This window comes from Macaca thibetana, chromosome X, assembly GCF_024542745.1.
Source record: "Macaca thibetana thibetana isolate TM-01 chromosome X, ASM2454274v1, whole genome shotgun sequence".
NCBI classification, from domain to species: domain Eukaryota; kingdom Metazoa; phylum Chordata; class Mammalia; order Primates; family Cercopithecidae; genus Macaca; species Macaca thibetana.
The window spans coordinates 55,899,674-55,913,380 of record NC_065598.1 but is presented as its reverse complement, the minus strand read 5'-3'; the positions used below and the strand labels follow the sequence as shown (position 1 = coordinate 55,913,380).

The 13,707-nt window shown below is 41.5% G+C and overlaps 1 protein-coding gene across 4 annotated transcripts in view; it reads right to left on the bottom strand.

Moving 5' to 3' along the window:
• Nucleotides 1-210: 210 nt before the first annotated feature.
• Nucleotides 211-13,707, bottom strand: part of KLF8 (KLF transcription factor 8) — a 50,233-nt gene continuing 36,736 nt past the window's right edge. For all 4 annotated transcript variants that reach the window (XM_050776964.1, XM_050776967.1, XM_050776965.1 and 1 more), the window contains one exon: nt 211-1,002. In XM_050776964.1, the coding sequence (XP_050632921.1) occupies nt 821-1,002 (182 nt within the window). In that variant the 3' untranslated portion in view covers nt 211-820. The remainder of the gene's footprint in view (nt 1,003-13,707) is intronic.

The following is a 13,707-nucleotide window of genomic DNA, read 5'->3' as shown; positions in this document are numbered from 1 at the left end:
CTCTCCTGGAACATTTTTCTCCTTACTGATATGTCCATGTGTGCTTTGAATATTTGTTCAAATTTAACCTAACAAATAATAATTGTGCAGCAAAATCTTTAATCCTGAAGGAGAAAGTGGAAGAGAAGAAAAAGAGGAGAAGTACAAGAACTCTTCATTCCCTTGATGAACTTAAGAAGCAGAAGCACCAGCACTATCTGCAAACCAAACTTTAAGAAGAAATAGGATTAGATTTATTAAAACCTTTTGAGTGTGGTATGGGACTCAGCTTATTCACTGGGAGTGTGCCTCTTACTCAGAAACCAAATCCCTGTAAATCTTACCAATCAACTACATCGTTATGCTCTTTCCATTTAGGAAGTTAAAAAAGTCATTTAGGACACTATCAAACCACTTTTAGGTACTTATTTAAAAAACATATGGACGAGAGTTCTAGAAAACAAGAGAAAAATTGGAAAGAAAAAAGCAGCGTATGTTTGTTCACAGCCTTGAGTTTGATTCCTGTTTTGTTACTGTAGGAAAAATGTCCTATTTCAGAGCAGGGGGGATGGGAAGGCAGCCATGGGTGCCACACTGGAATTCAACCCACATGGAGGTTGAAAAAAACGGGTCTGGACAGTGGAGAAGTGAAGGTAGAATATGAAGAGCCTCCCCCCGGGAGACCAGCTCTCTTTTCCTCCAGTCTCCTCAACTTGGCTCAGTGGGCTGCTTCAACCCCATTGCAGATGCAAGCTGAAGTCAAAGAGGAAAAAATTGTCCCAACCTCAGCACACGAACAGGAAAGATACCAGCGCAGCTTCTCTAGTGTGATCTGTGCAGCTCACATGGTGTCATGGCGACGGCGATGCAGGGACAGGTGGTCAGAACGAGAAAAGCTGCGGTTGCAGTCTGTGCACCGGAAAGGCTTGATGCCTGTGTGCTTGCGGAAATGGCGAGTGAGCTCATCTGAGCGAGCAAATTTCCAGGAGCAGCCATCCCAGGTGCATTTATAAGGCTTCTCTCCTAAAAAGGGAATGTGACAAAAAAAAAAAAAAAAAAAAAAAAAAAAGAGAGAATCAGAGAGAGGGGGATTGGATACTAGAAAGATAATAGATACATAACTTGTGTCAAGTGAAAAGGTTAGGCAATAACCTTGAAGGTATATGCTAGTAAATCTTTTAAGTTAATTAATTGATTGAGAAGCACCGTATAAATGTACAACATGATGTTTTGAGATGTATATACACTGTGGAATGGCTAAGTCGAGTTAATTAACATACATATTACCCATATACTTATCTTTTGTTGTGGTAAGAACACTTGAAATCTACTCTCTCATTGATTTTTTTTTTATATTATTATACTTTAAGTTCTAGGGTACATGTGCATAACGTGCAGGTTTGTTACACATGTATACCTGTGCCATGTTGGCATGCTGCACCCATCAACTCGTCAGCACCTATCAACTCGTCATTTACATCAGGTATAACTCCCAGTGCAATCCCTCCCCCCTCCCCCCTCCCCGTGATAGGCCCCGGTGTGTGATGTTCCCCTTCCCGAGTCCAAGTGATCTCATTGTTCAGTTCCCACCTATGAGTGAGAACATGCGGTGTTTGGTTTTCTGTTCTTGCGATAGTTTGCTAAGAATGATGGTTTCCAGCTGCATCCATGTCCCTACAAAGGACACAAACTCATCCTTTTTTATGGCTGCATAGTATTCCATGGTGTATATGTGCCACATTTTCTTATTCCAGTCTGTCACTGATGGACATTTGGGTTGATGCCAAGTCTTTGCTATTGTGAATAGTGCCGCAATAAACATACGTGTGCATGTGTCTTTATAGCAGCATGATTTATAATCCTTTGGGTATATCCCCAGTAATGGGATGGCTGGGTCATATGGTACTTCTAGTTCTAGATCCTTGAGGAATCGCCATACTGTTTTCCATAATGGTTGAACTAGTTTACAATCCCACCAACAATGTAACAGTGTTCCTGATTTTCAATAATACAACACATTGTTACCTACAGGAGTTCTAAAGAAAGGCCAAGATGTTAGAGTGGGAAGCACATAGCCTCTTGTTCAAACAGGCCTTTGTGTGATCCAGCTCTACTATAAACTAGCTGTGTGATCTTACATAATCACTTCTCCCTGGCTTGGTCTCTGTTTTCTCATTTCTAAAGGATAAAAATATACTACAAAGTTGTTCAAAACATTTTCTTTTTAAAAGATAGCTAGCAACCAATGCAACTGGGATTTAAACTCAGGTCTTTGGCACTTTAAAATATCTGTTCCTCTAATATCTCCTATCAAACAGTCTAAAATAGAGCCATATGGCTGGGTGCAGTGGCTCATGCCTGTAATCCCAGCACTTTGGGAGGCCAAGGCGGGCAGATCACAAGATCAAGATACCGAGACCATCCTGGCTAACACGGTGAAACCCCGCCTCTACTAAAAATACAAAAAATAAGCTGGGCATGGTGGTTGGTGCCTGTAGTCCCAGCTACTCAGGAGGCTAAGGCAGAGAATGGCGTGAACCCGAGAGGCAGAACTTGCGGTGAGCTGAGATCGTGCCACTGCACTCCAGCCTGGGAGAGAGTGAGACTGCGTCTCAATAATAAATAAATAAATAAATAAATAAATAAATAAATAAAGTAAAATAGAGCCATATATACACAGGATGAATGTGTGATTCACTGGAAAGGGCCCTCAGCAAAGGCTACAGGTCTTCTGTGTAAGGTTAGAAACTCAAGGGCATGTAATGGCATGGGGGGCAGTGTCAGGCCAAAGTTTTTGAAATAGCTCCATGCCCAGAATCTTTGGGTTGTATTTGAATTATATATAGGATATGTATGCTCAAGATAGAAAGCTAAATGGAAAAAAAAGTAGTATAAAAAATTAACACAGTATGACCGCATTATGGTATGTAGATCACACGCAATACATTTATATACTCATAATAAAGCCAGTATCAATACACTTAAACGTACAGTATGAGAGAAACTGTTAACAGTGAATGACTTTGTGGAAAGTGAGGACCAGGGATAGTGGGAAGAGGACTTTTCATTTTTACTTTATACCCTTTTGTACTGTTTTAAATGCTTTAAAATCATAATGTTTTATCTTATAGTAAAAATTTTTAAAAAGGAAATAAGCTATATGAGCAACAATAAATATTAACTGTGGATAAGTCTGGGTTGTAGGATTAGGGTAATGTTTGCTTTCTTCTTAATACATTTTTCTGTTTCCCATCTTCTACAACGAGCATGTATTATTTTATAATCAGAAACAAGCAATAATGCAGACACAAAAATGTATTGGTATTCTTTCTAACAGTCTCTTTCTCTCAGTCTTTTCCCCTTTTCTCCCTGTAAATTACCTAGGGCATTTAATTTTATGCTGTTCTAAATTCTGGTGGCAATCTGGCTTGCATAAACTGTTTTCCAACTTACTACACACCACCTACCAACCCTCCCAAGTGTTTGCTAATTAACTGTATAGTGTTCACATAATGAGCAACAGTATGAAATCCAGTCTGAATCACAGCTTTGGACTATACCCAGGCAAACATTTCAAGGATTAAACACATCAATTGCTGATCATTTCAATATTCAGAAATAGTTGCATTAGCTGCTAAGAAGAATGAGATAAAGCTGGATATAATGAGACAAAAAGATGGCCAATGAAATGTTATCAAATCAAAAAAGATACTGAACAAACATACACACATATGCTCATGGAGAGTAGGATCTCGTTTATGTTTTTAAAATCTTGTGCCTGTTCTTTCTCTCTCTCTCTCTCTCTCTCTCTCTCTCTCTCTCTCTCAAGAGGAAAGATCTGGAAGGCTATACAACAAATTGTTAACAGAGGGAAGAATAGGATTTCAGGGGATGTTTAAAGTGTGTAAATGAAATTTTCACTTTTTGTTCTATGTGATTTTACAGCATCTCCATACCTCCCAACGGCTGCATTGCTATCTATATATTTTGTTGTGATCTCTCAAGAATGTCTTCTGAGAATTCTTATCCACACCTCAACCAACTGAGGAAAATTTGACTTGTAAATCAGTGACACCCTGTGGTGATCAGAGCTCATTTCTAGAACACACAAATTATTGTAAAGGAATTCAGCAGTGAGGCCCATTTTCCTATTTCAAAAGCATTTACCCTTGTATTATCATTGAACAAGCTCCTGTTTGTGCCAATGAACATCATACAACACAACTTGTAATCTCCATCAACTTATCATTTGAATTAAAGAACAAAGTATATATGCAGAAAAAGAATTCATAATATAAAGCATATATATTAACTATGTGACAAAGATAATAAGTGTGAAATGCCAGGTGCGGTGGCTCATGCCTGTAATCCCAGCACTTTGGGAGGCTGAAACACGTGGATCATTTGAGGTCAGGAGTTTGAGACCAGTCTGGCCAACATAGTAAAACCCTGTCTCTACTGAAAACACAAAAATTAGCCGGGTGTGGTGGTGCGTGCCTATAGTCCCAGCTACTTGGGAGGCTGAGGTATGAGAATTGCTTGAACCCGGGAAGCAGAGGTTGCAGTGAGCTGAGATTGCACCACTGCATTCCAGCCTGGGTGACAGAGCAAGACTCTATCTCAAAAAAATAAATAAGTGTGATATCAGTTCCAAGGCTAGTTAATAACCTCTGGGTTACTGTGAAGGCACAAATATGGAGGCATGGGTAATTTTTAGATGAAGAAAGCAACCCGGGCAGCTGGTGGCAAGGTCTTGGTAAGGCGGTGCAGTGAATGGTACACATAGGGTCAGCCATCTTGGAGCATGGAGCATCCTTACAAGAGTATTATGAGATGATCCTTATTATAAAAGACAGATGAAACACTTGGGATTATTTTTTAAAAGAGAATTTGGACTTAAGCATAAAAGTCAATGATATACCCAAGGCGGTGTGTGAGAGAGCAGTCTGTCCTAGGTGTGAGCAATAATGGGGATGCATTGACAATAGAGAACTTTAAAACAATAATAAAACAGACTAAAATTTAGTCTGTTTAACTCAAGAATGGCTCGGTCAAAGTTGTACATTAAAATTATTTACCCATGCTGTGTAAGGTGGACTACAATGACTAGAAGCCTACTGGGGTAATCTATTTGTCTGGCATATAAAGCTCAAATTGGTTTTTCATTGAATTGATGAAGGAATCAATAATAAATATAAGAATAAAACCTAAGGAGGTGAAAGAGAGATTGGAATTGAAAGAAAAACATTAATAAAACCTAGCATTTACTGAGTATTCACCATATGCTGGATACTATTTTAAGTATTTTACACTATTAATATTCCAAGATAGGGAAATGGAGGTAAAGAGGGGTGAAGCAACTTTCAGCAGTGAGTAGCAGACTGAGATGTCAAATCACGACACTAGTTTCACAATACATAGCCTTAGCCATTATGAATAAAAAGGCTGTTCGAAATTGGAAAGAAATAATAGAACTTTAGAAACAAATAACTCGAGACATAAGAGAATATTAATGGCTCATGCCTATAATCCCACCCACTTTGGGAAGCTGAGGTGGGAGGATAACTTGAGTCCAGAAGTTTGAGACCAACCTGGGCAACATAGTGAGACCTTGTCTCTACAAAAAAAAAATAAACAGAATTAGCCAGGTGTGGTGGCATGTGCTTATAATCCCAGCTACTCCAGAGGTTGAGGTGAGAGAACTACTTGAGCCTGGGAGAGCAAGGCTGCAGTGAGTCGAGATTGTGCTACTGCATGCCAGCATTGGAAACAGAGTGAGACTCTGACTTGAGGGAAAAAAAAAAGAGATAATGGTAAGAATCAATGACACATTTGGAGCCTGGGGAAATGGGTGATGCCATTATAAATATATTGGGACTTGACAGTATGAACACAGTATGTTTAATGAGAACTGTTATATCTATGTTTCCTGCTTTATATGATTGCAAACTCAGGGGAGATGAAGTGCTGCATTGCATGCCTGGTGTTTGCAGATAAGCAAGAGTCTCATGGCTCTCTGCTGGAAAAATATCTACCAAAGACAGAGACAGCACTCTCTAGGACCCTTAACAATGAATCACAATCTTTGGAGGGCAATGAATCAGGCATTTCTGTAGCTGCCTCAGTCCCAGGGAACCTGTGGAATACTAGCAATAGAGAAAAGTATACCTAGGTTAGGTACAAAGGTCTAATCCTATGGGGCTTTACCCATTTACTACCTGTGTAACTATTGGCAAATTCTCTAGCTCTATAAATGGCACCTCCATTCACCCAGTCACCCAAAACAGAAACCTTAGAGTCACCAACGTCCCCTCAATCATCTTCTCTCCATCTCCGCTGGCAACATACTAGTTGGGCTGTCATCATTTTTTGCCTGGATTGCTTCATTATCCTCTTAACTGATCTTCCCCCTTCCACTCTTGCACCTCAATGCTTTCTCCACCCACCGCTGTGCTCAATATGTCCTAGTCAAGCTGAACTAGTATCAGTTATTAGAACAAGGCAAGCTTATTCCCATCTCACTAGTTTTGTACTCTGCCTAGACAAGAATAGTCTTTTGCCACACTTTTTACACAGCTTGCTCCTTCCCATATTGATTGTTATTCTCCCTACTTTAAAAAACTTCCTTAGTTACACTAAAAGTTCAGACTTCATCACTATGTATCATATCCATGTAACAAAACTGCACTTGTACCCCTTAAACTTCTACAATTGAAAAATAAATGGAGAAGTGGGGCAGAGCAAGGGGGCCAAATAGAATGCTCCACCAATCATGCCCCAAAAAGAACACCAATTTCACAACTATCTACACAAAAAAGGACCTTCATAAAAACAAAAAATCAGATGACCACTCACAGTACCTGGTTTTAACTTCATATTGTTAAAAGAAGCACTGAAAGAGGGTAGGAAAAAGTCTTGGATCACGAACACCACCCCTCACCCATCCCTCTGCAGTGACTACATGGTGTGGAGAGAGAATCTGTGTGCTTCAGATAGGGACAGTATAGCACTTGCGAGACATTGCATTAAATTCAGTGCTGCCTTGTCACAGCAGAAAGCAAAACTAGGTTGAAGTCTGCTGACTCCCACCCATGGAGGAATATTTAAAACAGACAGAGCCAGAGGGGAATCACCCATCCCAGAAATCAGAACTTGAATTCTTGGAAGACTCACCACTATGAGATAAAGTGCTCTGGGGCCTTGAATTAACTTGAAAGGCAGTATAGGCCACAAGGACTTCAAGTCTTAGGTGAGTCCTAGTGATGAACTGGGCTCAGAGCCAGTGGACTTGTGGGGAGCATATGACATATTAAGATATCAGCTGGATCAGATAATACAGCGGTTGCACCACCCCTTCCCCAACCCTAGGCTGCACAGCTCACAGTTTCAAAAGAGACTCCTTCCTTCCACTTGAGGAGAGGTGAGGGCAGAGTAAAAAGGACTTTGTCTTGCATCTTGGATACAAGCTTAACCACAGTAGGATAGGGCATCATTCAGAGTCGTGATGCCCTTTTCCAGGACCTAGCTCATGGATGACATTTCTAGACACACCCTGGGCCACAAGGGAAGCTGTTGCCTTGAAGGGAAGAACCCAGTTCTGGCAGGACCCATCATCTACTGACTAAAGAGCCCTTTATAAGGCTACTGGTCCCTGAATAACCAGTAGCAAAACTCAGGTAGTACACCATGGGCCTAGGATGAGACTCTGAGACGTGCTGGCTTCAGATGAGACTCAGCACATTCCCAAGCTGTAATGGCTATGGAGAGACACTCCAGCTTAGGAAAGGAGGAAAGAAAAGTAAAGGGGACTTTGTCTTGTGCCTTAGATACCAATTGGCCACAGAGGCATAGAGCACAGGCAAAATATTGGGGTCTCCAGTTCCAGGATTATGCTCTTGCATGGCATTTCTGGATCTGCCCAGGGCCAGAGGGGAGCCCACTGCCCTCAAGCATGAGTCCCAGGCCAAGCAGCATTCATGATAAGCTGAATAAAGAGGCCTTGGGCCTTACGGAATCATCAGCAGTAGCCTGGCAATACCCCCTGTAAGCCTATGGTAGTGGTGGCCAAGGGGTGAGGCTCCTCTGACTATGGAAAGTGAAGGGAAGACTGGGAAGAACTATGTCTCATGGCTTGAGTGCCAGTTCAGTCACAGTACAATAGAACACCAGATGGACTTCTAAGGTTTTTGACTCGAGTTCCTGGCTTCCAGATGGCATCTCTGGACCTACCAAGGGCCTAGGGGAACTCACTGTGCTGAAGGAAAAGACATAGGTATGACTGGCTTCACCAACAGGTGACTGTAGAGACCCACGGCTTTGCGTGAACACTGGCAGTAGCCAGGTAGTGGTTACAGCGGGTCTTGGCTGAAGTCCAGTGCTGTATTAGTTTAAGGCCTGACCCAGCACAGACTCAGTGGTGGTGGCCACAGGGATGCTTGTGTCAACCCACCCTCAGGTCTAGGTGGCTCAGAACAGAGAGAGACTGTTTGTCTGGGATAAAGTAAAAGAAAAGAACAAGAGTCTCTGCTTGGTAATCCAGAAAATTCTTCTGGCTCTTATTCAAGAACATTAAAGTGGAACCTCCCCAAGTCTGTGACAACCATAGGGTTTCTGGGCTTGGGGTGCCCCCTAATGCAGAGATGGCTTAGATCACAACACCCAATCCCTTTGAATATGTGGAAAGACTTCCTGAGAAGGATGGATACAAACCAACCCAGACTGTGAAGACTACAATAAATACCTAACTCTTCAATGCCCAGACACTAATGAGCATCTACAAGCATCAAGACGATCCAGGAAAACATGACCAAACCAAATGAACCACATAAGGCACCAGGGACCAATCCTGGAGAGCTATGTGACCATTCAGAAAGAGAATTCAAAATATGTTTTGAGGAAACTCAAAGAAATTCAAGATAATACAGAGAAGGGATTCAGAATCCCATAAGATAAATTTAACAAAGAGATTGAAACAACTACATAGAGTAAAGAAGAAGAAAAAATTAGTGAGCTTGAAGACAGCCTATTTGAAAATGCATAGAGAGGAGACAAAAGAATAAAAAACAGTTTCCCGGAGCAAGATGGATGAACAGGAGCAGTTCCAGCCTCCAGCTCCCAGCGCGAGCGACACAGAGAACAGGTGATTTCTGCATTTTCAACTGAGGTACCGGGTTCATCTCACTGGGGAGTGCCAGACAATCTTTGCTGGTCAGTTGGTGCAGCCCTACCAGTGAGAACTGAAGCAGGGCGAGCCATCGCCTCACCTGGGAAGCACAAGGGGGAAGGGAATCCCTTTTCCTAGCCAAGGGAAACTGAGACACACAACACCTAGAAAATCAGGTAACTCCCACCCTAATACTGCACTTTACCAAGGGTCTTAGCAAATGGCACACCAGGAGATTATATCCCACACCTGGATGGGAGGGTCCCACGCCCAGAGAGCCTCCCTCATTGCTAGAACAGCAGTCGGAGATCTAACTGCAAGGCAGCAGCGAGGCTGGGGGAGGGGCACCCGCTATTGCTGAGGCTTCAGTGGGTAAACAAAGCCACCAGGAAGCTCGAACTGGGTGGAGGCCACCGCAGCTCAAGGGGGCCTGCCTGTCTCTGTAGACTCCATTTCTGGGGACAGGGCATAGTTAAACAAAAAGCAGCCGAAACCTCAGCAGAGGTAAATGCCCCTGTCTGACAGCTTTGAAGAGAGCAGTGGATCTCCCAGCACGGAGGTTGAGATCTGAGAACAGACAGACTGCCTGCTCAAGTGGGTCCCTGACCCCTGAGTAGCCTAACTGGGAGACATCCCCCACTAGGTGCAGACCGACACCTCACACCTCACACAGCAGGGTACACCCCTGAGACAAAGCTTCCAGAGCAAGAATCAGACAGCAACACTCGCTGTTCAGCGATACTCTATCTTCTGCAGCCTCTGCTGCTGACACCCAGGCAAACTGGGTCTGGAGTGAACCTCAAGCAATCTCCAACAGACCTACAGCTGAGGGTCCTGACTGTTAGAAGGAAAACTAACAGAAAGGACACCCACACCAAAACCCCATCAGTTTGTCACCGTCATCAAAGACCAAAGGCAGAAAAAACCACAAAGATGGGAAAAAAGCAGTGCAGAAAAGCTGGAAATTCAAAAAATCAGAGAGCATCTCCCCCTCTGTTAATAGTGGGAGACTTTAGCACCCCACTGTCAATATTAGACAGATCAATGAGACAGAAAATTACCAATGATACCCAGGACTTGAATTCAGCTCTGAACCTAGCGTACTTAAAAGACATAAACAAAACTGTCCACCCCAAATCAACAGAATATACATTCTTTTCAACATCACATTGCACTTATTCTAAAATTGACCACATGATTGGAAGTAAAACATTCCTCAGCAAATGTAAAAAAACAGAAATCACAACAAACTGACTCTCAGACCACAGTGCAATCAAATTAGAGCTCAGGATTAAGAAACTCATTCAAAACTGCACAAATACATGGAAACTGAACAACCTGCTCCTAAATGACTACTGGGTAAATAACGAAATTCAGGCAGAAATAAAGATGTTCTTTGAAATCAATGAGAACATAGACACAATGTACCAGAATCTCTGGGACATATTTAAAGCAGTGTGTAGAGGGAAATTTGTAGCACTAAATGCCCACAAGAGAAAGCTGGAAAAATCTAAAATTGACACCCTAATATCACAATTAAAAGAACTAGAGAAGCAAGAGCAAACAGATTCCAAAGCTAGCAGAAGGCAACAAATAACTAAGATCAGAGAAGAACTGAAGGAGATAGAGACACAAAAAACCCTCCAAAAAATCAATGAATCCAGGAGTTGGTTTTTTGAAAAGATCAACAAAATTGATAGACCGCTAGCAAGACTAATAAAGAAAAAAAGAGAGAAGAATCAAATAGATGCAATAAAAAATGATAAAGGGGATATCACCACCAACCCCACAGAAATACAAACTACCATCAGAGAATACTATCAACATCTCTACGCAAAGAAACTAGAAAACATAGAAGAAATGGATATTTTCCTGGACACTTACACTCTCCCAAGACTAAACCAGGAAGAAGTCGAATGCCTGAATAGACCAATAGCAGGCTCTGAAATTGAGGCAATAATTAATAGTCTACCAATAAAAAAAAGTCCAGGACCAGATGGATTCACAGCCGAATTCTACCAGAGGTACAAGGAGGAGCTGGTACCATTCCTTCTGAAACTATTCCAATCAATAGAAAAAGAAGGAATCCTCCCTAACTCATTTTATGCGGCCAACATCATCCTGATACCAAAGCCTGGCAGAGACGCAACAAAAAAAGAGAATGTTAGACCAATATCCCTGATGAACATCGATGCAAAAATCCTCAATAAAATACTGGCAAACCGGATTCAGTAACACATCAAAAAGCTTATCCACCATGATCAAGTGGGCTTCATCCCTGGGATGCAAGGCTGGTTCAACATACAGAAGTCAATAAACGTAATCCAGCATATAAACAGAACCAAAGACAAAAACCACATGATTATCTCAATAGATGCAGAAAAGGCCTTTGACAAAATTCAACAGCCTTTCATGTTAAAAACTCTCAATAAATTCGGTATTGATGGAACGTATCTCAAAATAATAAGAGCTATTTATGACAAACCCACAGCCAATATCATACGGAATGGGCAAAAACTGGAAGCATTCCCTTTGAAAACTGGCACAAGACAGGGATGCCCTCTCTCACAACTCCTATTCAACATAGTGTTGGAAGTTCTGGCTAGGGCAATTAGGCAAGAGAAGGAAATCAAGGGTATTCAGTTAGGAAAAGAAGAAGTCAAATTGTCCCTCTTTGCAGATGACATGATTGTATAGTTAGAAAACCCCATCATCTCAGCCCAAAATCTCCTTAAGCTGATAAGCAACTTCAGCAAAGTCTCAGGATACAAAATTAATGTGCAAAAATCACAAGCATTCTTATACACCAGTAACAGACAAACAGAGAGCCAAATCATGAACGAACTTCCATTCACAATTGCTTCAAAGAGAGTAAAATACTTAGGAATCCAACTTACAAGGGATGTAAAGGACCTCTTCAAGGAGAACTACAAACCACTGCTCAGTGAAATAAAAGAGGACACAAACAAATGGAAGAACATACCATGCTCATGGATAGGAAGAATCAATATTGTGAAAGAATCAATATTGTGAAAAAGTAATTTATAGATTCAATGGCATCCCCATCAAGCTACCAATGACTTCCTTCACAGAATTGGAAAAAACTGCTTTAAATTTCATATGGAACCAAAAAAGAGCCTGCATTGCCAAGACAATCCTAAGTCAAAAGAACAAAGCTGGAGGCATCACGCTACCTGACTTCAAAGTACACTACAAGGCTACAGTAACCAAAACAGCATGGTACTGGTACCAAAACAGAGATATAGACCAATGGAACAGATCAGAGTCCTCAGAAATAATACCACACATCTACAACCATCTGATCTTTGACAAACCTGAGAGAAACAAGAAATGGGGAAAGGATTCCCTATGTAATAAATGGTGCTGGAAAAATTGGCTAGCCATAAGCAGAAAGCTGAAACTGGATCTTTTCCTTACTCCTTATACAAAAATTAATTCAAGATGGATTAGAGACTTAAATATTAGACCTAAAACCATAAAAACCCTAGAAGAAAACATAGATAATACCATTCAGGACATAGGCATGGGTAAGGACTTCATGTCTAAAACACCAAAAGCAAGGGCAACAAAAGCCAAAATTGACAAATGGGATCTAATTAAACTAAAGAGCTTCTGCACAGCAAAAGAAACTACCATCAGAGTGAACAGGCAACCTACAGAATGGGAGACAATTTTTGCAATCTACTCATCTGACAAAGGGCTAATATCCAGAACCTACAAAGAACTCAAACAAATTTACAAGGAAAAACAAACAACCCCATCAAAAAGTGGGCAAAGGATATGAACAGACATTTCTCAAAGAAGACATTCATACAGCCAACAGACACATGAAAAAATGCTCATCATCACTGGCCATCAGAGAAATGCAAATCAAAACCACAATGAGATACCATCTCACACCAGTTAGAATGGCAATCATTCAAAAGTCAGGAAACAACAGGTGCTGGAGAGGATGTGGAGAAATAGGAACACTTTTACACTGTTGGTGGGATTGTAAACTAGTTCAACCATTACGGAAAATAGTAGGGCGATTCCTCAAGGATCTAGAACTAGAAGTACCATATGACCCAGCCATCCCATTACTGGGGATATACCCAAAGGATTATAAATCATGCTGCTATAAAGACACATGCACACGTATATTTATTGCGGCACTATTCACAATAGCAAAGACTTGGAATCAACCCAAATGTCCATCAGTGACAGACTGGATTAAGAAAATGTGGCACATATACACCATGGAATACTATGCAGCCATAAAGAAGGATGAGTTTGTGTCCTTTGTAGGGACATGGATGCAGCTGGAAACCATCATTCTTAGCAAACTATCATAAGAACAGAAAACCAAACACCGCATGTTCTCACTCATAGGTGGGAACTGAACAATGAGATCACTTGGATATGGGAAGGGGAACATCACACACTGGGGCCTATTATGGGGAGGGGGAGGGGGAGGAATGTCACTGAGAGTTATAACTGATGTAAATGATGAGTTGATGGGTGCTGACGAGTTGATGGGTGCAGCACACCAACATGGCACAAGT